At 45.8% G+C, this 23,572-nt stretch overlaps 6 protein-coding genes across 6 annotated transcripts; 3 read left to right on the top strand and 3 right to left on the bottom strand.

The window, feature by feature from the left end:
• Window positions 1–419: 419 nt before the first annotated feature.
• Window positions 420–1,158, top strand: E1B28_003147 (uncharacterized protein; the record flags this gene model as incomplete). Its single annotated transcript, XM_043160111.1, has 2 exons — window positions 420–514; window positions 570–1,158. 2 exons carry the CDS (start codon window positions 420–422, stop codon window positions 1,156–1,158), a joined length of 684 nt encoding a protein of 227 aa, XP_043002067.1.
• Window positions 1,159–1,556: 398 nt separating this feature from the next.
• On the top strand, window positions 1,557–5,084 carry E1B28_003146 (uncharacterized protein; the record flags this gene model as incomplete). Its single annotated transcript, XM_043160110.1, has 11 exons — window positions 1,557–2,248; window positions 2,305–2,538; window positions 2,596–2,849; window positions 2,913–3,643; window positions 3,698–3,841; window positions 3,901–4,089; window positions 4,142–4,249; window positions 4,296–4,429; window positions 4,497–4,580; window positions 4,641–4,977; window positions 5,046–5,084. 11 exons carry the CDS (start codon window positions 1,557–1,559, stop codon window positions 5,082–5,084), a joined length of 2,946 nt encoding a protein of 981 aa, XP_043002066.1.
• A 415-nt stretch (window positions 5,085–5,499) lies between these two features.
• On the bottom strand, window positions 5,500–6,859 carry E1B28_003145 (uncharacterized protein). Its single transcript, XM_043160109.1, has 7 exons — window positions 6,650–6,859; window positions 6,585–6,590; window positions 6,494–6,523; window positions 6,273–6,430; window positions 5,940–6,218; window positions 5,676–5,886; window positions 5,500–5,623 (listed from the first exon to the last, which is right to left on the bottom strand). Exons 1-7 carry the CDS (start codon window positions 6,808–6,810, stop codon window positions 5,584–5,586), a joined length of 885 nt encoding a protein of 294 aa, XP_043002065.1. The 5' UTR covers window positions 6,811–6,859; the 3' UTR covers window positions 5,500–5,583.
• A 1,760-nt stretch (window positions 6,860–8,619) lies between these two features.
• On the top strand, window positions 8,620–10,515 carry E1B28_003144 (uncharacterized protein). Its single transcript, XM_043160108.1, has 5 exons — window positions 8,620–9,508; window positions 9,570–9,812; window positions 9,862–10,014; window positions 10,072–10,183; window positions 10,235–10,515. The coding sequence occupies exons 1-5, from the start codon at window positions 8,732–8,734 to the stop codon at window positions 10,411–10,413; spliced, it is 1,464 nt and encodes a 487-aa protein (XP_043002064.1). The 5' UTR covers window positions 8,620–8,731; the 3' UTR covers window positions 10,414–10,515.
• Window positions 10,516–10,601: 86 nt separating this feature from the next.
• Window positions 10,602–13,299, bottom strand: E1B28_003143 (uncharacterized protein). Its single transcript, XM_043160107.1, has 14 exons — window positions 12,801–13,299; window positions 12,712–12,739; window positions 12,640–12,659; window positions 12,550–12,574; window positions 12,343–12,483; window positions 12,131–12,291; window positions 11,964–12,064; window positions 11,780–11,906; window positions 11,707–11,720; window positions 11,463–11,652; window positions 11,356–11,412; window positions 11,283–11,307; window positions 10,960–11,232; window positions 10,602–10,911 (listed from the first exon to the last, which is right to left on the bottom strand). Exons 1-14 carry the CDS (start codon window positions 13,111–13,113, stop codon window positions 10,848–10,850), a joined length of 1,539 nt encoding a protein of 512 aa, XP_043002063.1. The 5' UTR covers window positions 13,114–13,299; the 3' UTR covers window positions 10,602–10,847.
• A 5,972-nt stretch (window positions 13,300–19,271) lies between these two features.
• Window positions 19,272–21,139, bottom strand: E1B28_003142 (uncharacterized protein; the record flags this gene model as incomplete). The annotated part of the gene is made up of 9 exons (XM_043160106.1): window positions 20,637–21,139; window positions 20,552–20,579; window positions 20,390–20,475; window positions 20,183–20,323; window positions 19,972–20,132; window positions 19,805–19,905; window positions 19,621–19,747; window positions 19,548–19,561; window positions 19,272–19,493 (listed from the first exon to the last, which is right to left on the bottom strand). Exons 1-9 carry the CDS (start codon window positions 20,951–20,953, stop codon window positions 19,272–19,274), a joined length of 1,197 nt encoding a protein of 398 aa, XP_043002062.1. The 5' UTR covers window positions 20,954–21,139.
• Between the last annotated feature and the right edge of the window lie 2,433 nt (window positions 21,140–23,572).

Raw genomic sequence — 23,572 nt, 5'->3', positions numbered from 1 at the left:
TGCACTGGAGTTGTGGACTGGCCTCTTTTAGGAGCTTGATCCAGATCCAGATGCGTGCCCTTCACAATAATTCTCGATGATCAGATGTATGAGAGCTCGGGGGGTGTGGGGACGAGGAACTTGGTTTGAATGATGTAACGAAGAAGATGCGATGTGAATGATCGAAAAAGGGGAGGAAAGAGGGATCCATATAACGATGATCATTGCTTTTGGATTCCTTGTAGAATAACATGAGTTTATTATCATGTTGACCCCTGCAGCCCATAACAGGCCCAACTTGTTTCCGTCACATAGGTGCCGGCTGGAAAATGCCGATCACCTCTGATAGCACATCGTGAACGGTGATTGCACTTTTACTCATTTCTTCGACCATCGACAGCAGTTCGAACCCGTCCTCTTACAACGCAAAAGACTCCACGATGTCGGAGCTCCAGCCATATCAAGCCGACCTTATCGACAAAGCGATGTCTGTTGGGGCTCTCAAGTTTGGGACATTCACGCTAAAATCAGGAAGGTGAGGTTACCTTACACGAAGCTCTTTCGGTTGCCATTGACCCATAAAAGCTCAGAGAAGCCCCATATTTTTTTAATTCAGGGCTTTTAAACACTGGACCCATTATCTCGGCTCTGGCCAAAGCGTTCGCATCAACGATCGTCAATACCCAACTTGAATCCGAGAATCCTATCCCTCAGTTCGACGTACTCTTCGGCCCGGCGTATAAGGGTATTCCTTTGGCTGCCATGACTGTCATGGAACTTTTCAACCAACACCAGGTATCGGTGGGACTGGCGTATGACAGGAAAGAAGTGAAGGATCATGGAGAGGGCGGGAATATGGTCGGTGTATCTGTCGCTGGGAAGCGGGTTGTTGTTTTGGACGATGTGATGACCTCGGGTAAGGCCGTTCGAGGTTCTATTGAGTTGATAGGAAAACAAGGTGGAGAGGTAGTAGGTGTTGTTCAGTGTTTGGATCGAGAAGAGGTTGGACGAGATGGTGTTGGGAGTGCGGTTAAGGAGGTTGAGGGGATTGTTGGGAAAGGACGTGTTAAGGCGATATTGAAAATGCGCGATTTGATGATGTGGTTGGCGGAAAACAAGATGGAAGACGAGTTGGTTAAGATGCGAGCATATTGGGATCGTTATGGTTTGAACAAGTAGTCTACTGTCTGAGTAAGTAAAAGGTTGTAAAAACCCGGAACCCGGACCGCCTTCCTTTGTGCTGCGCCATGCTTTGATCAACGTCTTCTCAATTCTTTTCGCGTTGTGCACCGTACCGCAGTCAACACAGCACTTTGATCTTCCATCCCATCATACTGCGCTTTGCATCGTTGCACCCTTGGCCAGACGATCTTTCCTCCGCAGGGGTGTCGTGTGGTCTTTCGTTTTTGTGAGAGTTTTACACATCTAGATATCGTGGATCGAGTGCTCATAAATAAGGTTTACTCTGCGGCTCCGCCCATACACGCGCCCAACAGTCACTCACCGCAGTAATGGCAACTGAGACCTCAAATACTCTCGCTCAACAGAACCTCTAAACATACAACCACCATCTCAAGATGAGCGGATATCCTCGTGGAAGACCAAGAGGTGAAGGTGGCGGTAACCGTGGAAACAGTCCAGGACGAGGCTCTGGAGGGTACGAAGGTCGTGGTAACCGTGCTTACAGTCCAGGTCGTGGTTCTGGAGGGCGCGGCCAAGATCGCGGTGGCGGTGGTGACTTTAGACGAGGTGGCGGAGGTGGTCCGAGTCGAGGAGGTGCTGGACCACAGGGAATATTCAGCCCAAACACCCCTCTTCGAATGGACGAGCGTCTAGCAGACAACGAACTCAAAGGCGTTATAGAGAGATTCAACAGCCTCCAAGTAACCAGCCCAGTACGCCCTCTTCGCCCTGGCTTTGGAACGCGAGGAAACCCAGTCACCCTTCGAGCGAATTTCTTTCCAGTAAGGGTTCCGAAGGACTGCGTGGTTTACGACTACCAAGTTCAAATCAGTCCCGAGACGAGCATCAAGCGAATCAAGACACGGATCTTCCATCTTCTCGAGGAACATCCTCACTTCCAGCCTTTTCTGAATCAAATTGCCCATGATGGTAGCCAAAGGCTGGTGTCCTCCAGTTTACTCCCTCGGGATATGGCAATCTCTCTGGTATATACTGAAGAAGGAGAAACTGCACCTCGGGAGAATTCCAGAACGTACACAATTTCGTTTACGTTTGTTCGGAAGCTCGATACAAACGAACTTACCAGGTGGACTCCCTTCTCTCATTCCTGTTATATGCTCATTCACCCTCTTTTTCACACAGATACATGAAGGGCCAAGCGGATTACCGAGACTATGATCCTGCCCCTCTCATTGGCGCCCTCAATCTCGTTCTGCAAAGACGTGCATCTCAAACTGGTATTCGAATGGGACAGGACAGAAACAAATATTTCTTCCCCCTTTCATCTCAGAAACATGTACTCGGCTTTGGAGTGGTTGCTATTCAAGGGTTCTATGCTTCAGTACGGCCTTCGTACAAGCAGCTCATGGTGAATGTGTGAGTCCCGTTTACCGACCAACAACTGGTTTAGAATGATGAATCTTCATATTGAAGTAACGCCTGTATGGCTGCCTTTATCGACCTCCCTGACAACATGGCCGATGCCTTACTCGCCTTCGATCAAAGAGCACACGGGGCGATGCCCACCTTACCTCCAGCCCTCGCCAGAAGCATCAGGGTAACAACCAGTTACCTAGGATATAAGAAGCGATCCAAAGTATATGCTATCGGTACCACGTCCGCCAGAAATACGTTCTTCAACCATGAACGATACGGCAAGACATCTGTCGAGAACTATTTCAGGAAAGGTATGTAACTGGAACCTGGTGAATCGAGGAAAAATATTGACTAACTCGGATGATAACATTTAGAGTACCCAAGGTTCCCACTTCGTCACCCTGCCGATGTTCCCATCATCGATTTGCGAGGTCCGACGAAAAAGACACCCGTCTACGTGCCGGCAGAGCTCTGTATGATCGAACCTGGCCAACCGTATCGCGAGAAGCTCAACAGTGCCGAAACGAAGAAGATGATAACCGTTGCTTGTAACACTCCGACCTATAATGCTCAGTCTATCGTTGGTGAAGGATTCCACAAGCTGGGATTACTTCCTCCTCAGGCGCCTGCCACCTCTTTCGGGATCACTGTTAGCAACGAGATGGCCGTCGTCCCCGCTAGGGAACTCACTCCTCCAAGGATAGAGTATCCAGGCCGTTCCTCCACCGCAAACAACGGAAGTTGGAATGTTGCTGGTGACGTGAAATTTTATCGTCCGGCTACGGTCACAAACTGGTGGATCATGGTGGTGAGAGATGGGGATATTAACAGATACGTATCGAACCCGCAAGACCTCGCTCCCCTTCGGGATGCGTTTAACAACAAGCTTGTCAGCAAAGGGATACGGATGCCCACGACCCTACCTCGGTTGTTCCCTACGGAAAATTTACCCCCAGCCACTAGGGACGATCCGACGCGACAAGGGGCACTTCATCTCATTCGTAAAGCTATTCGTACCGAGAGGGAGAAAGAGAGCGTGTCAAAGCCTGGTTTCATTCTAGTCCTGTTGGCGAATGTTGATAATTACATCTATCCGGGTATCAAGGTATATCTCCTTTCATCTGCGCTTAACAAATTACTGAATCTTTTCAACGATCAGAAAATATGCGACTCTGAATTGGGCGTCAGCACTGTACACCTCCAGCTCCAGAAAGCCATGAATCCCAACAGGAACCAGCTAGACCAGTATCTGTCTAATGTCGCTTTGAAAGTGAACACTAAGCTTGGCGGGGTTAATCATCGGGTATGGCCGATCGGGCATTGTGGCTTTACCATACACTAAAGAGATCTTTTCTGTTTCAGTTGGACCGTGATGCCATGAGATGGCTCCAGAAGAAAAAGACGATGATGGTCGGAATTGATGTTACCCATCGAGGTCCAGGGAGCAAAGACGGTACACCTTCTATCGCGGCTGTCGTAGCCAACGTAGACGAGGATTTCGTTCAATTTCCTGCGAGTTTGAGGATTCAGCGGACTCATGAAATCCGAGAGGTAAAAAAATCGAATACATTCTTCTTCCGCCAATGCAAGTAATTCTGTGTAGATGGTGGTAGATTTACGCGAAATGATGGTCGAACGTCTATTGGCCTACGAGAAACGTGTTAAAGCTCTTCCAGAAAGGATTTTCGTATTCCGAGATGGGGTTTCAGAGGTTAGTTGTCGATACCTCCGGAGAATATATCTAACGTCTGTTTAAGGGTCAATACGACACTGTCATCTCCAATGAGCTGTCGCAAATTCTAGAAGCGTGCAAGAGATTCAACACGGCTACTCGAAAATCATACCGTCCTCAAATCTCGATCATTATCTGCGGCAAACGACATCATGCCCGGTTGGTTACCTTTACACATATACATTTCGCCATGTGACCGACCGATTATGTTTTTGCCGTATTCTAGGTTCTTCCCGACGGATAACGCTCATGCAGCCTCTAACGGGAACACCCGTCCTGGAACGGTCGTCGATAAAGGTGTAACAGGAGTGTGAGTCTCGATGAAACGACCGTTCTTCTCGATCTCCGATATTGACCCCCATATCAACAGATTTGACTTTGACTTTTATCTACAAGCACACGCTGGAATCAAAGGAACCGTTCGACCCACACACTATGTGGTCATCTACGATGAGAACAGGTTCACAGCAGACGAAGTTCAACAAGGCACTCATGACACTAGTTATCTCTACGCTCGTGCTACGAGATCTGTGAGTCTTGTTCCGCCAGCGTATTACGCTGATCTGGCTTGTGAGAGGGGTCGATGCTACTTGAATGACTTTCTCGTTGGCGAAGGCTCGGAAAGGGCTAGCTCGTCCGGCAGAAGTGATAAGGAGGCGGAGAGACAGAGGGTCTATGAAGCTGCGCGGAAGGCGTGGGGTCATGGGGTGAGTTTCAGGCTCTCTCTCTCTCTTTGGCGTGGATAGTTTTGATGCTGATTTGGCGCGTTTTTTAGGTGCACCCATTACTTCAAGAAACGATGTTTTACATCTGATTTGACTTTGTTATGATATGTGTACAATTCCAGATATTCTTGATTCAAGCCCGTCGGTGGACGGGGTAATGTAACTTTTAGTTGGCGTTGTCGTTTTTCTTCAGAAATTAAGCCATAACTTACGACGATAACCCAACTCAGCGGCAAGGCTACCGGAAGGTTTAGATTCGTCGCTAAAGGGTTCAATGTGTCGGCGTCCTGAAACAGGGCAGGTGGTTAGCTGGTATCCGGGCTGCGTGTCCACTAGAAATGGAGACGTTCAATGGTTGGAAGTCACGCTAAATGAAAGTCGCGAAGAGCTGAGTGTGATTTGGTTCCACCGTTGTATTCACCAAATACCGCGCCTCCTGAACTTGTGTCGTTGACGTTGATCCCTAAGCTCAGATAAAGGTAGCTCGGATTGGATGCACGCATACTGGTTGTTCAAGGTCGGTTCATTGTCGGCGATATACAGTACTACAGGCCCGCCGGGGTACCTTTACAGCATAATCGATGCAACCTAGACTTCAGTTAAAAAAGTACGCAAAATATCGAAGTACCTAGGCGTGACTCATTAGTGCCATTGAGGAGGTCATAGCATCAACGACTTACCTCTCGGGATCTTCATACATGGGTAAATGTGTTGCGGTCTCCATGTCTACCCATTTGCAATTGGGGATATGGTCGAAAAACGGCCGCACTGCAGGCGCCCACATGTCGTCGTCGGGGGAACTGAGGAGAAGAGTTGGGCAGGAAACCTTGTGCAAATCATCAATGACATTCCAGCTGTTCAGCCGTTTTCTCATCCTAAAATCGGGATGACCTGTAGACTGTGAGCGAGACGATACTCCCCTTGTAAGTTCTCCAAAGACTCACTGTTGCCGTTGCTATGGGCGAGAGAGGATAACAAATCCGCTGGCCATGGCTTTAAACTGCATATATGCAAGTTGTTGTAAACTTCGTTCGCCTTGTCTACTTCTTCTTTAGTGTATTTGTCCTTATTCTTCATGATGTCCGACAGAGCAGGAGGTAATTGTTCGATCCAAAATTCCACACCGCTAACATAGAGTTTGGCCGCACAGAATGTGTTAGCAAGGACTAGGTGTTTGAGCCCTGGATGTTCGCGCCTAGCCGCATAGTCGCTCCCAAATACGCCTGTAAAAAATAAGTTGAGAATGTAGACGCTCGTTTCACTGCTGATTTGTGTACCTCCCCAGGAATGTCCCAACAAATCAAAATCGTCCTCGATATCCAAACATTTCAGGAGGTTTTCGAGCTCGTCGTTGAACAAATCTATCGTCCAGAATTCGGCCGGGGAGTCAGGATAATCACGTAGGCCGATCTGGTTGTAGTAAACAACGGGAATCCTGTTGAGACATGACTGTAGTAAGTATTTAAGCAGTCATTAGCTGAGTTAGACATCGTCTCACTCGGCATCTTGGTACAATCTATCATGAGGGCTGGGATAGTAGACGGTTTTATTAATTCAAGTGGAAAACATCGCACAAGTTGAAGCTATACCTCATGCTGTACAGGTTGCAGTAGAAATCAGTTTACATTTTCGTGGCAAGAAAACGGAAACGTACTAGAGATAATTCATGCCAGGACCGCCATGGAGGATAACAAGTGGTCGCGTCTTGCTGCTCTTCAAAACTCCAACGATCCTGTACCACGTCTTGAAGACACGGCCTCCGACATGGAAATCGACGGTTCCTGTGGTGATTGGTCCAACCTCGCTTTCCTTCATGGTAACTGGAGGCACCAAGAGATTTTTACGATGAGGGACTGGATACGAGGGGTCCAGATTGCGGGCATTTAAATTTGCATCCCGGATCTCGGGCTGCTCGGAATGTACTAACCAAAAGGAAGGATCGATCGCGATCATCGATCAACGTTCCCACGAACATCCGAGATTCGAGATTCGTACATTTCACCGTTCGCTCCCATGTTTTCTCTAGTCAACAATTGACTTTGTGGTTGGAAACAAGACCTTTCAGACGTGGCACACGGTCTTTTTGGGACAGGACTGCAGTCTGCAAGGCCCAACACCCCTCGTTATTCTGCCCAGGACGCATCAGCAACTTGCCTGGCAACAAGGTGTATGATGTGGGCCAGCGAAGGCCCGCTGACAGGTACGAGCCCGAGGTCACGATGGATGTAGGTGCGCTATCTGACATGCGCCGGCGTACATAGAATAGTAGGCACGTCACCATCGTACGTCGGATCCTTCAGTATCCTCCGGGGTCCAAGAAGGGTTTAAATTCCTAATGATAATATTCTATGATCAGACAGCCGCCTCGAAAAGAGCCGAGAAGGTTGAACATTACCTTGAAGCGAAAGGTCGGAAAAACCGTGTGAAGCTCTTCATCGGACTGATAAATTACTCCACCTTCATATATATCAGATATGCTAGCAAGACATTTCGCTTTCGCTGCGTCTCGCGTCCACCTGGTTTGAGGAGGTTAAGAATCTCGAATTTCCTGGCTTCCGGTCGCTCTATTTGAGTGAGGCATCCATAGGCTCTTGCAGACTTGATTTCCCAAGGATCTCTACGAAGCATGAAGAAACGCACCGGGGTTTGTTCACAAAAAGATAAGACCCTCCACGATGTGAGAGTAATGCGGTGTAAAATTTTTTCCGCTATTGTAATTCGCAGGGCCCCAGGGTGCTTCCGAGCTTATCGTCCTCGGTATAATCAGACGTTGGACCGTCAGCGATATACTTACATACTTCGCCGCTCAACGCCCCAGCTCTTCTCCTCAGTGCACCGACTGCCTGCAGTTATGCCCTGGTTTTTGAACATCGACTTGATCCTCAAGGCCATTCAGAGTAGTCTCTCAAACATGAAGTGAGTAGGGTGCAGAACTCCACGTATCTCGCCGCGTTCGAGCAGCCTAAGATATCTTCAGTGTAATCATCGAGGTCTTGACCGGTCTCTCCTAAGCTTCACACGGTTATACACGATCACATAGAATTATACCTCTTGCTGTACGGGTTCCTCAAAGAGTCGGTGACACTTTCGGGACATACACCCAACAGTATCAACCATACCAAGCAACATCACAGAGGAGCGGACTTGTGCTTCGCAGGCTCAGCCTCAGGGCAAGCGGTCAGACTCTTTCGAAGAACCAGATAATGTGAGGCCGCTAAACGTCCCGAAACCCGAAACAAGTCACTTCGATAGTTCCAAAAGAAGTTCTCGTCAAGGCTATCAAGTCGCATCATTTGTTGAGCTTCGAGAAGCATCTCCGCTTATCGCTATCGGGACATTCACGAACGTACGTGCAATTAAACGAGCGTTGAAGACGTTCCAGGTAGAGTGATAACTTGAATTTTGCACGATGAAAAGAGTGAGGAGCCTGAGGTTCAAACGTTCATGCCTGACGCTCAGGCCCTTCAAGGTTCAAGCCTCAGAAGTTGATATCAGCGTGCAGTACGTTTGCATTGAACCCGGTTTGCGAAATATGAATTGATATCTAGCTGCAAGCCCGTGAGAGGAAGTCGTAAGGAATGCCTCCTGAGATAAAGAATTGCAAGACCCATTTAGCGTGCGTACGTCGCTTGCTTGACATTGTGTCGACAAGGATAAAGGGGCGACGATGAGATATCCAAGCTCCCCATTTTTTCTTTTCAAACTTGCCATCTCTTGAGGATTCATATCGACCACGATGTTGTCATCTGAAGATGAGAGTCTGGTGATTGCAAAGCAGATTTGTAGCCGGAGGCGGGCGAAGACAACGAGCCGAACGCCTCTCACAACAACGGCTATAACGGCTGCGACGGTCAAGAATAGATCGAGGTTATCTCCTTCCCTGAACCACGTTCTAAACCGTACCTCATCGCTTTCAACGCTTTCTCTCCCCTCTCTCTCCCCTCTTTCCCCTCTCGCCGCAACCCCGACCTCTCCAATTATTCCGCTATCGATGCCAAATCCAACCTTAGTCGACAGCGGTGACGATGATCCATATTCAGATGACGATGACATGCTTTGGCATCGTGGAGGTGGTGTAAGACGTGCCAGCACGCCGTCGTTCGCATCGAAACGAGTAAACAGCGCGACTTCATTCGGGAGCGGAGGGAACAGACCATATGGAATTCCCAACGGCAGTTCTAATGCAAATTTACAAGTTTATTCGATACAACGTGGTGGCGCCAGCACTTCTCAGGTTCATGACAATGTGAATGAGGATCCTCCAGACTATCCATACCAGTACGACAGCAGCCACGTCCCTAAAGTCGGCTCCTCTTCATACACATCTGCATCGCCTTTGGCAGTCAATATGAGCTTACGAGCACGTATATTCAGCTTCGCAGCGTCACCGACGTCCTTCTCCTTCGCAAATCTGGTTAAAGGGAAAGGAAAGGCTAGAGAACGTGAGAGATTGATTTCTACCAAACCCGGAGAGAGAGGTGCAGGAGAAACGGAGACTGAAGTGGACGAACCTGTGAGCATTCTTTCAATAACATTCAACTTCATCTCGTTCTGAGTCCCTGATTCTTTTCTAGCCCAAACACCTGCCGACTGCGCGTCTGGTCGCGTCTGGGGAACCATTAATTCCCCAGCATATGCTACAAGCACGTTTGACGCCACTTCTATTTGAATTTTCTCGGCTTCTTTCCATCGTACCTGCATGCATTGGGATCATATGGTGTACCTGGTGCATAGTTCATCATGAAGGGGAGGTAGCGCTAAGCACGAAGACACAGGATAGACCGGACAGGTTGGATTATATCGTTTCCATCTTATGGGTGTGTTGTTTTACCGCTGGTGTTCATGAGAAGCTAACACCTCCTTCAGGCTCTCCTCACCGGCTTTCAATGCCTTGCGCTTACGACCGGTCTTTTGACACGATGGAGAGTTTATTATCCCCCTCTACCAACATTGATCAGGCTCCTTGCGCTACAAGCTATATGCTGGCCTGCGACACAATTTACTATGCAACTGTTTGACGTGAGCGATTCCTATCGATTTCCTTTCTTCCTGACATAACTTCGATGGATCCTATAGGTTACAGCACGGCCTGCAACGACGTGGGCTATAGTGGGGACTACAACGTGCATGTCTCGTTCTGTTCAAATATGGGTTACTAGTAACCTCTGGTGGGACACGGGATCAGATAGTAGGCCAATAAGTCGCAAAGGTTCTTCGGTCAACGTTAATGTCCAAGTAGACAAGAAGACGGACGAGGGATTCTGTGATGATCATGGTCCAAGGTGGCGTGGAGGTCGTTGGGGAGGTCGACGATGGGATTGGAATGAGGTTGTATGGAAATGCGTACTTCCTGCAGGTGTTGTGTATTGTGTTATGGCTTGGGTCGGAGAGCTGAGGAGAGAATTGGACGGGTATTAACAGAAGTCTGGCTGGCTCTTTATGAATGACTGCTTCAGTTTTTTTCAGCTTGTTTTGGTACGTCTTGGAATGCATTGCTATACTGCGTGCTTTAGTGCGGTCATACACATTCAAATGCAGTGGGAGGTTGAGAACTTCTGGAGTGGCCTATTGGCCGTCGCAGCACGAATGACCAAGACATCCGTTATCTCTTTTCAACTGACATTATCCCGGAGGGCGATTGCGAAAGTACTGTTACAGGTTTTCACTGCTTCTAGTAACCTAGTTCCGTCACGTTATATTTTCGAAGAGTATCATAAGTCCTTAGTTATAGCAATTGTGTGGACTGTACTCGTAGATATTCATGCATAGATATTGCATGAGAAATTCGGTAGCACTAACAAGACAGAATTCCGTGAAGGTGAGGGGGGAGAAATACAGACTTCTTCATAAACTCATTGGTTGAACGATGGAGCCGATGGCCTTGGGACGAATCGGCAGTTAAAAGGACGAGGGTGGCTAGTATCGTTTCAGCAATTACGTCCCATTCGAAAACATGACACAAACCTGGTAAGCCCAACCATGTATTCGACCACTGGATTGATTTCTTTGCCTTCGTTATCAATTTCTTTAGCTATCGTAAAACTCGCGAGGAGGTATGTGATCGTCAACCAGACTGTGTTGAGGGCAAATTGACGTCCAGGACAGCTTCGTCTACCAAACCCAAATGCAATGGACTCGGGATTGGGAGGAAGAGATTTCCCGTCCTGTTTGATGAATCGGTCTGGGTTGAAATTGGCTGTGTCGGGACCATAAAGAGATTCGTTGCGTAAAACGGCCCTGAGAGAGGGTCAGTACTTTTGAGGTGAACAGCGCTCGGAGCAGTTTACCAGGCATTAGCGATGATGGCTGAACCTGAAAAACTGTTAGAGGGCAGCAATTTTAAACTAAAGGTTACCGCACCCCCAGGTATGAGATATCCCTCATATACGTCATCATTCACACTACGATGAGGAACAGCTGAATGTTTATTAGTGGTTAAACAAGGAATTCCAATTAACCGGAAGTACCGAGTGGCGTGACAGGATTCCATCTTAATGTCTCTAAAAGGATGGCGTGGATATATGGCAAGTTTTCACGGTCAGCGAACTCCGGTAGCCTGGCGGAACCGGTGATTTCATCGAGTTCTTTTTGTGCTCGTGCTTGGATTCGAGGATTCAACACCATCGCTAGAATAAAAGACAGAACAGCCGACACGGTCTACAGGTAGAGACGTGAGTTGAGCATCCACAAATGAAACCTTCGGTGACCTACAGTCTCGGCACCGCCTGAACAAATTAAAATTTCCAGAGTCAGAAACCATGCATGAAATATTGTTGATATTTACCAAGAAAAGATGTGGCAGCACAGTTCTTGATGAATTCATCCGTGGCCAGATTGTTGTTTGAAGTAGCTGTTTTTCTGAATTTCTCCAAGTTTCGTGTGCAGAAGCAGGGCACGGCGCTTCCTTCGTCCTGATCAAATGTGAACTTAATCGGTGAGGTATGGAAAAAAGAGTAAAAAATACCAACCATGAGTTTTTGTATGAGTTCCCATGGAAGGTTGACTAGTCGATCTGCATTTCGAGCCCACACTTCAGCTTCGGTTTTGAATCTTGCACCCGGAAACCAGGCTTGAGACGGAGATTTCGAAGTAATTATATGAACTGAACGTGGGAGACAAGGCGTCGGGGGCTTACCGGGTACGTGTTTTAGTATCGGGAAATAGTCGACCAGATATATTCCGACACCTGATGCATTCATTCCCTGCATCGCCTCGTCGACCAGCTGAACGTACAGATCGATATCTTCTTGAGTGCGATAACCGTACACAATTTCAAGGATCGTTTCTCCAGAATGCCTATTTTTCATGTTGAGTTGCCTGGAAGACTTGAGGAGGATTGCAACTCACGCCCTGACATGTTCGAAGAAATTTTTCGGCGACGTGGCTAGCTTCCGTATCAATAAGGAGGTTCTTTCCTTCTGAATGTCGTAGTATTCTGGTAGAACTTGAGAATGGTTGAAAGATTGGTGAACAGTCTTCCGGTGCAATCTATGCAAATAGAAGAATTACTTGGTAGTCCTCAAAATCAAAGCAACAGATGGATTTTTGACATACCTCCACCAGTCAGAGTATCGCATAACTGAAAGAACGAGATGGAGATCGGTGACATAGGTTGAAACGGCAATACAAGAGCCCAGCACCTACAAGTAATCAGCCACTTCCACCTGCAGTGACGACTTAGTATTCACATATATCGGTATTAGCAAGGAGACAAACCTGAGTAAATCGTTGAGCATTGACAGAGCTGCGCGCATGGATAAACAGTTAGGTCATGGAACAATTGATTGATATTGAATGATACGTGCAAGGTCTGTCAGAGTAATTGTAGGATCTGCGCTCCAGAAGCTCCATAATTGCTTTGTATGAGTTAAGAATGACCGTGCGGGAGCCAAGGACTTGGAAAGTGAATATGTCGCCATAGATGTCCGACCACTTGGAATACGTAACCCACGGTGGCTCATTGCTGTTCGCAATTGCTCGTGTTTCAACGATATTTCCGACGATAGGCAAGCCCTTTGGTCCAGGAGGTAGGTGCAACCAGCGACGATGACGCTTTACGAGGAGGCGAAGGGTAAAAACCGAGATGAAGAGTATCAAGAATGACTTCAGGAGATCCATCCGAGTTCGAGAGGCTGGGGAGCAGGATATCGGGAACTTCGCAGCTAGTACCTACTTATACTCCAAAACACTGGCACATGTTCTGTTCCAGGTCTGTATTAACCAGCAAACGTCGCTGGAGCTGGAGATAGATAGATTACACGGCATGGTCCCTGAAGTGGCGTAATACGAGGAAGGTCCTTGACATGCCGCGCTGGGAAAAGATGTCACATGTGCTGTAAAAGCCATTTCCGAGTCCGAGGTACGAGGACTAGGCTGTTGCTAATTTTTTGAGCTTCTTAAGGGTGAGAAGAAATTTCCTTTTATATCCACTTTTGACCCACCCGCCATGTTCCCATATATAAATCCTTGTCACAGTTTTTTGTAGAAAATATGTATACCCAATAGTGTAGTCTCTTATAAGACTGGCTGGCTGTGCTACTAGGTTTATGTTAATCTAAATTTCGACGTCGTCGAGACTTTGATAACCTTCAATATCAAAGAACAAGAGAAAAGACAAGAAAAAATAGTTCAATTCTTGCGTGAATGCTCAATTATCTCCACTTGGTCCTGTTGTCTTGGTCAGCCTCTATTACAGTCTTATGTTTCAGGTCAATTTGTGTTTAAAAAGGTCAATTGAGCCTTGTTACATCTCCAACATGCGAGAGGGAAAAAAATCTTATTGATTGAGCTGATCAGATATCGGAAATCCAGCCCGATTTGCTGAACATGTGCCTATTGTCCCACGGGTCTGCAATTACCAACCAACGGTTCAGCCACACTTTGAACGTTTGAACAGTCGTCACCCTACTTCTCACTACTTCAGCTTGCAGGTTCATGCTCAAGCTGAATTGGACAAATGGACGTCGCCACTCCAACTCACCGAATATAGCCAAAGAACTGGAAGGTAGAGTCATTGGTAGGCTTTCGGGGATTTGTTCTGAAAATCTTTATCAAGGAATGGCTGTGAACACATATGCATCACTACCGTGATGCGCGATTCATGCTGCATGTCGCCAGCGTCGTTATGCCCATCCATCTGTTCCATCATCTGCATCGTATACTTATGATCCATCTTCAACTCCTTCAAAGGGGTGGTTTAGCAAAGTAACCGACATTTTCGGCAACAATGAAGCTCATGGATCCTCCACTCAAAGCAAAAACTGAAAGAATAAGAGAGGCGATGGCTTGAAGTTGAGACTAGGTGGCAGCCCAACTGGATGGGTGCAAGCCGGTTCCGGCGATGAGTGGGATTTGGGTAATGAAGGCGATAGGGGAAGAATTCGCACAACAGATATGGCTGCAGCAGGGTCGAGCCTTATGTTTATGGATAGGTTCGTTTCTTGTCTTGATGTTTTACGACTTCTATTCTGATGTTTGGGCAGGTGTGTAGTGACCATATTCAGAATGTACCATTTACTGAGGCTAACAAGCTCGTGGCATTTGGACAGTCATTTATCAACGCCAGTACGTCGTTCATGGTCGAAACATTTGCTGACAACTAATCCCGCTCTTTCCTTCGGATAGATAACCCGCCCCTTGTCGCCCGATCTCCTATGTAGGATCTTCGTATCGTCTGCATAAGTCCCACATTGTGGTATGTGGGCCAGCGGGGGACTGCTGGTGGTGCCGAGTCTGAGGTGACGAGGGCGGTCAATCCTACTTTTCTATTACCGGGATTTAGTGGACCTTTACTATAACGGGAAAGTCGCCACAAGCGGCGTCTCAGCCGAGCATAGCCGATGGAGATCAGTGTGACAGTGACATGACGATACAATGACGATAATAGATTCGATAAGATTCGATAAGATAGGATGCAGGTCGCGCGTCGCTGGGCTGGGCAATGTCTGATTTACCCTCTACACTCGACAGCCAGTTGGATGAAGCAGCTGTCACTTCCAAGCTCTGGAAACTGGTGAGTACACTTGCTACTATATTCACACTATATTCTGAGACTCCCTCTGATTCAATTCTTGATCAGCCCTTTCACCTTGACCTTTTCCTTTTCCTTTCCCTTGACAGCCAACTTGGCAGAGCAGCTATCACTTCTAAGCTCCAAAAATTGGTGAGTGCACTTGTTTATATGTCTACACTATACTGTGAGATCCCCTCTGATTCAATTGTTGTAGCCTTGTGAGGAACCTTTCTTGGTTGGAAAATGAGTGTATCAGGTGTCACCACTCTCTTGGTATGTCATACATTGTGCTGTTGGCTGAACAGTGTTATTTACCTTGTTTTTGTTGACGTCTCTCAGGTTGTTATCAAGGTTCAAGCCAACTGGCTCTGACATCCCCCTGCCGCTCAACCTGATCTACTGAATCCATTACCGAAATGAAACACTGCCCTCACGAAAACCAGGTGGAAACAACAATGGTCTCTCTCGCACGTTGTCATTGTCTGTCATCGTCCCTCTCTCTCACACATCGTTGTCTCTACATCATCATTTCTCTTGGGCCTCCCTCACGTCTTGCACATCACCATTTCTCTCGAGTCGTCATACCCTACATTACTGTTTCCTTTGTTCATCATTCATCATCGTCTCTACATCAACATTTCTCTCGGTTGTCGTTGTCTCTCGAGTCTATCTCTTGCATTGTCGTCCCATACATTGCTGTTTCCCTCGCTCATCGTTCATCGTTGTTTCTCGTATCATTATCTCTTGTTTACTCTAGCATCTACTGTAGCATCGCTACATACCCAATGTTTGAGAGGTCAACTTGCCCTCTCTTTGTCAATTATCAGTCAGCACTATCAGGACAAATACAACTGGTTGCCCAGTATCTTTGGCTCCCTCGTCATGCCCTCTCTCGAAACATGCATTGTGCATGGCTTCTACCTTCCATGTTAGTTGACATGACATGACGATCCTCGATTTTGCTCAAACAAATAACGCTTGAACTATGGGAAGTGACTCAGAGAACCAGGGGTTTTCCGGGGGCCACGTATGTTAACATTTGTAAACCACTACCAACATATACTGTATACAATAGTAGACTCGTCAAATCACCTATGGATATATGGCCCTGCGAAATTAGGGATCCACCTACACGTAGAGATTCAATAATAATCGAAATGGTGGATTTACGGTACTTGCTGTAACCTAGTCCAGTCGATGATGCTGTCTTTGAAGTACCAGTGGACATATAGCAACTTATTGTCGAAAATGAAACAGAACTAATATTAATCTCGAGCTACATAGCTGGGCAAACGCACCCTGCATGATAGGAATAGTATTCAGTCAGGAACACTGGACAGAACGCACATTCTTAACAATCGCACTGTCAGAAAGTCCTTCTCCGACAGTCTTCTGATCTATGACAAACAACAGGTGGTTGATGTCAAGATCTCGTTCCTTCTTCACCTTTCCCACTGAATCGATCTGTCAGTAATGGATGAGGTAAAACTGTTGTGAATGACGAACTTTCAGGAGCAACTGATTCGTGGCTGCAAAAGAAGAGGAGGAACGAAGAATGTTCCACCTTTGAGTATCAATCAGATATAGATATAGAACGTTTATCAACAACATAAAAGGGAGAAATGCACCATCGATCTGATCTCCAAGTAGGCAACACACTCTCATTCTACAGTCAAACTCACAGTACCCAGTCGAGTCGAGGAAGATGTTTTATGCTGGCATAGACCTAGAAAATCATGATGAGTATATTCAATGTGGGATGTTTCAAAAAAATGGGCACCGAGATTTGGTCTGAGGCACAAGGGTGAAAAGGATGATTGTAGAATCATCGGATAAGTTGGAACAGAAGATGAAGATCAAGCAGACATATATTGAAGACTATAATACAAAAAGGCACTGAATATGTTAACACTATGCGAAGTGAAAAAAGAGAGAAAAAAAATTGTGAGGGATTTCATGGGAGGAGCGGGGCGACATGGCGGTTGTGGTGAGAGAAGGGGTAAAAGTGGATATAAAAGGAAATATGTTCTCACCCTTAAGAAGCTCAGAAAAGTTAGCAACAGCCTCATCCTCGTACCTCGGACTCTGAACCACTGAGTATCGCGCCTTCTACGCCTTCTATCGATATTGAGAATGCTATCCCAAGCCTGATTGAAGCTTCTCCCCCTTGCAAGGAAAACAAAACGAGATCAAGCCCACCCTCGACTATCTCACTAACGGCACTAAAAACTACTACTAGGTGCAGCAAAACACACTCCAAGCACGAAGTGCGCAAAACCAAACCCAACACTAGCAATTAGCGTAGTTGATTTGTGGAGGTCGGTATCAATGGACACTCTCAGCAAGGTTCACTGAGAACTCTAAGATAGGACTTCAAAGGTGGGGCTTTATATGGTTCAAAACAAATTCAAATTCTGTGTTCACAAGTCAAAATGACAAAGGCTTTCTACGAAGCTCACTACTTCAAGGAGGTGTTCAATTCTTTCTAAGTTCAAATAGAACTATCAAATTCAATTCAAATTCAAGTCAAAGCGACTCTACAAGTTCAAAGTTTCCAAGTACCAAAGTGGCAACAAATTCAAGTCAAATTAAAGTTCAAATCTAATCTTTTCCAAATACAAACACCAACTTCGAAGAAGTGGGGCAAAGTATGAGCCAGAGTCCCCTAGTGAAAGCACTTAGGCTTCTGTCGTAGGTTACTGGGGAAAATACTGCTGCTACCACCCTTCCTTATATACGCTTTTTCGAATAAATAATAATCAAAAGTCGAAGATATGGTAAAAAGTCGAAAATATAGAGAAATCCCTTTCAGAGATACCAAAGTACCCTTAATCAGGTATAGTACATGTCAATTAGATATAAAACTGTCCAGAATATAGTACTCCTTATTTCTTTTCCTCATATTTTCTTTATTCCTGTTCCGAGTCGGATATCTTTGACATTTGCATGTGGATACCTGACCCCTTTTTTGTTTCCAAGGTGAGTCCCCATGTGCTCCCTTGTTCTCTCTTGTTCTATCCGATCTGGAATAGTCCAAAACTGCTCGATCTACATTCCAGGGATCGTCCCTATGGTTCTTTCCTGGTAGAATATCCTTTCTGACCGGACATCGTCGACATCTGCCCCTTTTCTTGTTTCCAGCTGTAAGTTACAGCCACCGGCATTGTTTCCATTCCTTAAGTCTGGAGTGGACTTTAGATAGTTACATCCGTCCGATTGTTACTTCCAGATGTACTTCTAAGAGTTGTTTCCGTCTTTTCAACCAATATCGAAGAAATCAATAAATTGCTAGTAAAATCAAGTGTCCCCATGTTTGCTACAAGTATTTGCGAGTGAGACAAGGCCTATACAAATGAACGAAGGTTTTTAAAAGGCTGCTTCATCGGTTCCTACAGGTTTCGGAACATCGAAGACTCTCGTCTATAAGGTAATTCGTACTTTTCGTACTTCGACTAACCCACAAATAGACCCGTGCTTTGACTAGCAGCTTGGGCTTGCTCTAATCCTCATATTATGTTCCCATTTTGATTATATTATATATAAAAATGTTAAAAATGCGTTTATTTAGATACTAGTAGAGTATATCCGTGATATTGCCTTTCAGAGTTGCCCTTGTTTATGGTTTTGAAGTGCAGAACGAGATAATCCAGAACGGTAATAACGCTGTGTAACACCACTAAATATGGCTAGTAAACACACCTCAAGCACGAAGTGCACAAACCAAAACCACACCAAGAAGAGTATACACAAGTGTAAGGGGTGGAGGTCGGTATTCTTAAGGCTTTAGTTTTCACTAAGAGGCACCAAGAAAGATAGAATATGTGGGGTCTTCGGTTTTATAGTTATTTCAATCAAGGTTCTTTCACTACAAGGGTGACAGTATGATTCACAAATCCCAAAATTCGATATCTGACTTTTCAACAAAGCTTTTACAAGTCTTCGCCGAAGTTTGGTTTCAAGTTCAATATCCAAACTAGACAATAGCAATCCAAATTCAATATAAGTCCAAATTGACTTCAATATCCAGAAGTTCAATTCCAAGACAATATGCCAATACCAAATTCAATTGCAATAATCTAATCTATCCTTCCAAACACAGAACACCAACTTCAGTGAAGACTGGGGCAAAGGTCAAATCTCAAGCGAATCCTAGTAGGTGAACTGCGTCTCCTCTCGTAGGTTGCTGGGAAAATCCCTCTTTCCTGCCCTCCTTATATACGGTTTTTCTAATAAATAATAGTAAAAGTCCAAAATGTGTGTGAAACTAGTAAATAATAATGAAATCCCTTTCAGTCAAAGTTGGCGTGACAGGATTCCATCTTAATGTCTCTAAAAGGATGGCGTGGATATATGGCAAGTTTTCACGGTCAGCGAACTCCGGTAGCCTGGCGGAACCGGTGATTTCATCGAGTTCTTTTTGTGCTCGTGCTTGGATTCGAGGATTCAACACCATCGCTAGAATAAAAGACAGAACAGCCGACACGGTCTACAGGTAGAGACGTGAGTTGAGCATCCACAAATGAAACCTTCGGTGACCTACAGTCTCGGCACCGCCTGAACAAATTAAAATTTCCAGAGTCAGAAACCATGCATGAAATATTGTTGATATTTACCAAGAAAAGATGTGGCAGCACAGTTCTTGATGAATTCATCCGTGGCCAGATTGTTGTTTGAAGTAGCTGTTTTTCTGAATTTCTCCAAGTTTCGTGTGCAGAAGCAGGGCACGGCGCTTCCTTCGTCCTGATCAAATGTGAACTTAATCGGTGAGGTATGGAAAAAAGAGTAAAAAATACCAACCATGAGTTTTTGTATGAGTTCCCATGGAAGGTTGACTAGTCGATCTGCATTTCGAGCCCACACTTCAGCTTCGGTTTTGAATCTTGCACCCGGAAACCAGGCTTGAGACGGAGATTTCGAAGTAATTATATGAACTGAACGTGGGAGACAAGGCGTCGGGGGCTTACCGGGTACGTGTTTTAGTATCGGGAAATAGTCGACCAGATATATTCCGACACCTGATGCATTCATTCCCTGCATCGCCTCGTCGACCAGCTGAACGTACAGATCGATATCTTCTTGAGTGCGATAACCGTACACAATTTCAAGGATCGTTTCTCCAGAATGCCTATTTTCATGTTGAGTTGCCTGGAAGACTTGAGGAGGATTGCAACTCACGCCCTGACATGTTCGAAGAAATTTTTCGGCGACGTGGCTAGCTTCCGTATCAATAAGGAGGTTCTTTCCTTCTGAATGTCGTAGTATTCTGGTAGAACTTGAGAATGGTTGAAAGATTGGTGAACAGTCTTCCGGTGCAATCTATGCAAATAGAAGAATTACTTGGTAGTCCTCAAAATCAAAGCAACAGATGGATTTTTGACATACCTCCACCAGTCAGAGTATCGCATAACTGAAAGAACGAGATGGAGATCGGTGACATAGGTTGAAACGGCAATACAAGAGCCCAGCACCTACAAGTAATCAGCCACTTCCACCTGCAGTGACGACTTAGTATTCACATATATCGGTATTAGCAAGGAGACAAACCTGAGTAAATCGTTGAGCATTGACAGAGCTGCGCGCATGGATAAACAGTTAGGTCATGGAACAATTGATTGATATTGAATGATACGTGCAAGGTCTGTCAGAGTAATTGTAGGATCTGCGCTCCAGAAGCTCCATAATTGCTTTGTATGAGTTAAGAATGACCGTGCGGGAGCCAAGGACTTGGAAAGTGAATATGTCGCCATAGATGTCCGACCACTTGGAATACGTAACCCACGGTGGCTCATTGCTGTTCGCAATTGCTCGTGTTTCAACGATATTTCCGACGATAGGCAAGCCCTTTGGTCCAGGAGGTAGGTGCAACCAGCGACGATGACGCTTTACGAGGAGGCGAAGGGTAAAAACCGAGATGAAGAGTATCAAGAATGACTTCAGGAGATCCATCCGAGTTCGAGAGGCTGGGGAGCAGGATATCGGGAACTTCGCAGCTAGTACCTACTTATACTCCAAAACACTGGCACATGTTCTGTTCCAGGTCTGTATTAACCAGCAAACGTCGCTGGAGCTGGAGATAGATAGATTACACGGCATGGTCCCTGAAGTGGCGTAATACGAGGAAGGTCCTTGACATGCCGCGCTGGGAAAAGATGTCACATGTGCTGTAAAAGCCATTTCCGAGTCCGAGGTACGAGGACTAGGCTGTTGCTAATTTTTTGAGCTTCTTAAGGGTGAGAAGAAATTTCCTTTTATATCCACTTTTGACCCACCCGCCATGTTCCCATATATAAATCCTTGTCACAGTTTTTTGTAGAAAATATGTATACCCAATAGTGTAGTCTCTTATAAGACTGGCTGGCTGTGCTACTAGGTTTATGTTAATCTAAATTTCGACGTCGTCGAGACTTTGATAACCTTCAATATCAAAGAACAAGAGAAAAGACAAGAAAAAATAGTTCAATTCTTGCGTGAATGCTCAATTATCTCCACTTGGTCCTGTTGTCTTGGTCAGCCTCTATTACAGTCTTATGTTTCAGGTCAATTTGTGTTTAAAAAGGTCAATTGAGCCTTGTTACATCTCCAACATGCGAGAGGGAAAAAAAATCTTATTGATTGAGCTGATCAGATATCGGAAATCCAGCCCGATTTGCTGAACATGTGCCTATTGTCCCACGGGTCTGCAATTACCAACCAACGGTTCAGCCACACTTTGAACGTTTGAACAGTCGTCACCCTACTTCTCACTACTTCAGCTTGCAGGTTCATGCTCAAGCTGAATTGGACAAATGGACGTCGCCACTCCAACTCACCGAATATAGCCAAAGAACTGGAAGGTAGAGTCATTGGTAGGCTTTCGGGGATTTGTTCTGAAAATCTTTATCAAGGAATGGCTGTGAACACATATGCATCACTACCGTGATGCGCGATTCATGCTGCATGTCGCCAGCGTCGTTATGCCCATCCATCTGTTCCATCATCTGCATCGTATACTTATGATCCATCTTCAACTCCTTCAAAGGGGTGGTTTAGCAAAGTAACCGACATTTTCGGCAACAATGAAGCTCATGGATCCTCCACTCAAAGCAAAAACTGAAAGAATAAGAGAGGCGATGGCTTGAAGTTGAGACTAGGTGGCAGCCCAACTGGATGGGTGCAAGCCGGTTCCGGCGATGAGTGGGATTTGGGTAATGAAGGCGATAGGGGAAGAATTCGCACAACAGATATGGCTGCAGCAGGGTCGAGCCTTATGTTTATGGATAGGTTCGTTTCTTGTCTTGATGTTTTACGACTTCTATTCTGATGTTTGGGCAGGTGTGTAGTGACCATATTCAGAATGTACCATTTACTGAGGCTAACAAGCTCGTGGCATTTGGACAGTCATTTATCAACGCCAGTACGTCGTTCATGGTCGAAACATTTGCTGACAACTAATCCCGCTCTTTCCTTCGGATAGATAACCCGCCCCTTGTCGCCCGATCTCCTATGTAGGATCTTCGTATCGTCTGCATAAGTCCCACATTGTGGTATGTGGGCCAGCGGGGGACTGCTGGTGGTGCCGAGTCTGAGGTGACGAGGGCGGTCAATCCTACTTTTCTATTACCGGGATTTAGTGGACCTTTACTATCTACTGAATCCATTACCGAAATGAAAACACTTGCCCTCAACGAAAAACCAGGTGGAAACAACAATGGTCTCTCTCGCACGTTGTCATTGTCTGTCATCGTCCCTCTCTCTCACACATCGTTGTCTCTACATCATCATTTCTCTTGGGCCTCCCTCACGTCTTGCACATCACCATTTCTCTCGAGTCGTCATACCCTACATTACTGTTTCCTTTGTTCATCATTCATCATCGTCTCTACATCAACATTTCTCTCGGTTGTCGTTGTCTCTCGAGTCTATCTCTTGCATTGTCGTCCCATACATTGCTGTTTCCCTCGCTCATCGTTCATCGTTGTTTCTCGTATCATTATCTCTTGTTTACTCTAGCATCTACTGTAGCATCGCTACATACCCAATGTTTGAGAGGTCAACTTGCCCTCTCTTTGTCAATTATCAGTCAGCACTATCAGGACAAATACAACTGGTTGCCCAGTATCTTTGGCTCCCTCGTCATGCCCTCTCTCGAAACATGCATTGTGCATGGCTTCTACCTTCCATGTTAGTTGACATGACATGACGATCCTCGATTTTGCTCAAACAAATAACGCTTGAACTATGGGAAGTGACTCAGAGAACCAGGGGTTTTCCGGGGGCCACGTATGTTAACATTTGTAAACCACTACCAACATATACTGTATACAATAGTAGACTCGTCAAATCACCTATGGATATATGGCCCTGCGAAATTAGGGATCCACCTACACGTAGAGATTCAATAATAATCGAAATGGTGGATTTACGGTACTTGCTGTAACCTAGTCCAGTCGATGATGCTGTCTTTGAAGTACCAGTGGACATATAGCAACTTATTGTCGAAAATGAAACAGAACTAATATTAATCTCGAGCTACATAGCTGGGCAAACGCACCCTGCATGATAGGAATAGTATTCAGTCAGGAACAC

The sequence above is a fragment of the Marasmius oreades genome, chromosome 11, assembly GCF_018924745.1.
Source record: "Marasmius oreades isolate 03SP1 chromosome 11, whole genome shotgun sequence".
NCBI lineage: Eukaryota > Fungi > Basidiomycota > Agaricomycetes > Agaricales > Marasmiaceae > Marasmius > Marasmius oreades.
Note: the sequence above shows the minus strand (reverse complement) of the source record. Positions and strands in the feature narration are given on the sequence as shown.

Coding starts and splice junctions, on each gene's coding strand:
- E1B28_003145 (XM_043160109.1), bottom strand. CDS start 6,810: ATGAAGGAAAGCGAGGTTGGACCAATCACCACAGGAACCGTCGATTTC. Junction 6,219..6,272: donor GTTGGGACATTCCTGGGGAG/GTACACAAATCA, acceptor TATTTTTTACAG/GCGTATTTGGGAGCGACTAT. Junction 5,887..5,939: donor CGCCCATAGCAACGGCAACA/GTGAGTCTTTGG, acceptor CACAGTCTACAG/GTCATCCCGATTTTAGGATG.
- E1B28_003144 (XM_043160108.1), top strand. CDS start 8,732: ATGTTGTCATCTGAAGATGAGAGTCTGGTGATTGCAAAGCAGATTTGT. Junction 9,813..9,861: donor ATATCGTTTCCATCTTATGG/GTGTGTTGTTTT, acceptor CACCTCCTTCAG/GCTCTCCTCACCGGCTTTCA. Junction 10,184..10,234: donor GTGGGACACGGGATCAGATA/GTAGGCCAATAA, acceptor ATGTCCAAGTAG/ACAAGAAGACGGACGAGGGA.
- E1B28_003143 (XM_043160107.1), bottom strand. CDS start 13,113: ATGGATCTCCTGAAGTCATTCTTGATACTCTTCATCTCGGTTTTTACC. Junction 12,484..12,549: donor CGATACTCTGACTGGTGGAG/GTATGTCAAAAA, acceptor CTATTTGCATAG/ATTGCACCGGAAGACTGTTC. Junction 11,308..11,355: donor GGGATATCTCATACCTGGGG/GTGCGGTAACCT, acceptor ACAGTTTTTCAG/GTTCAGCCATCATCGCTAAT.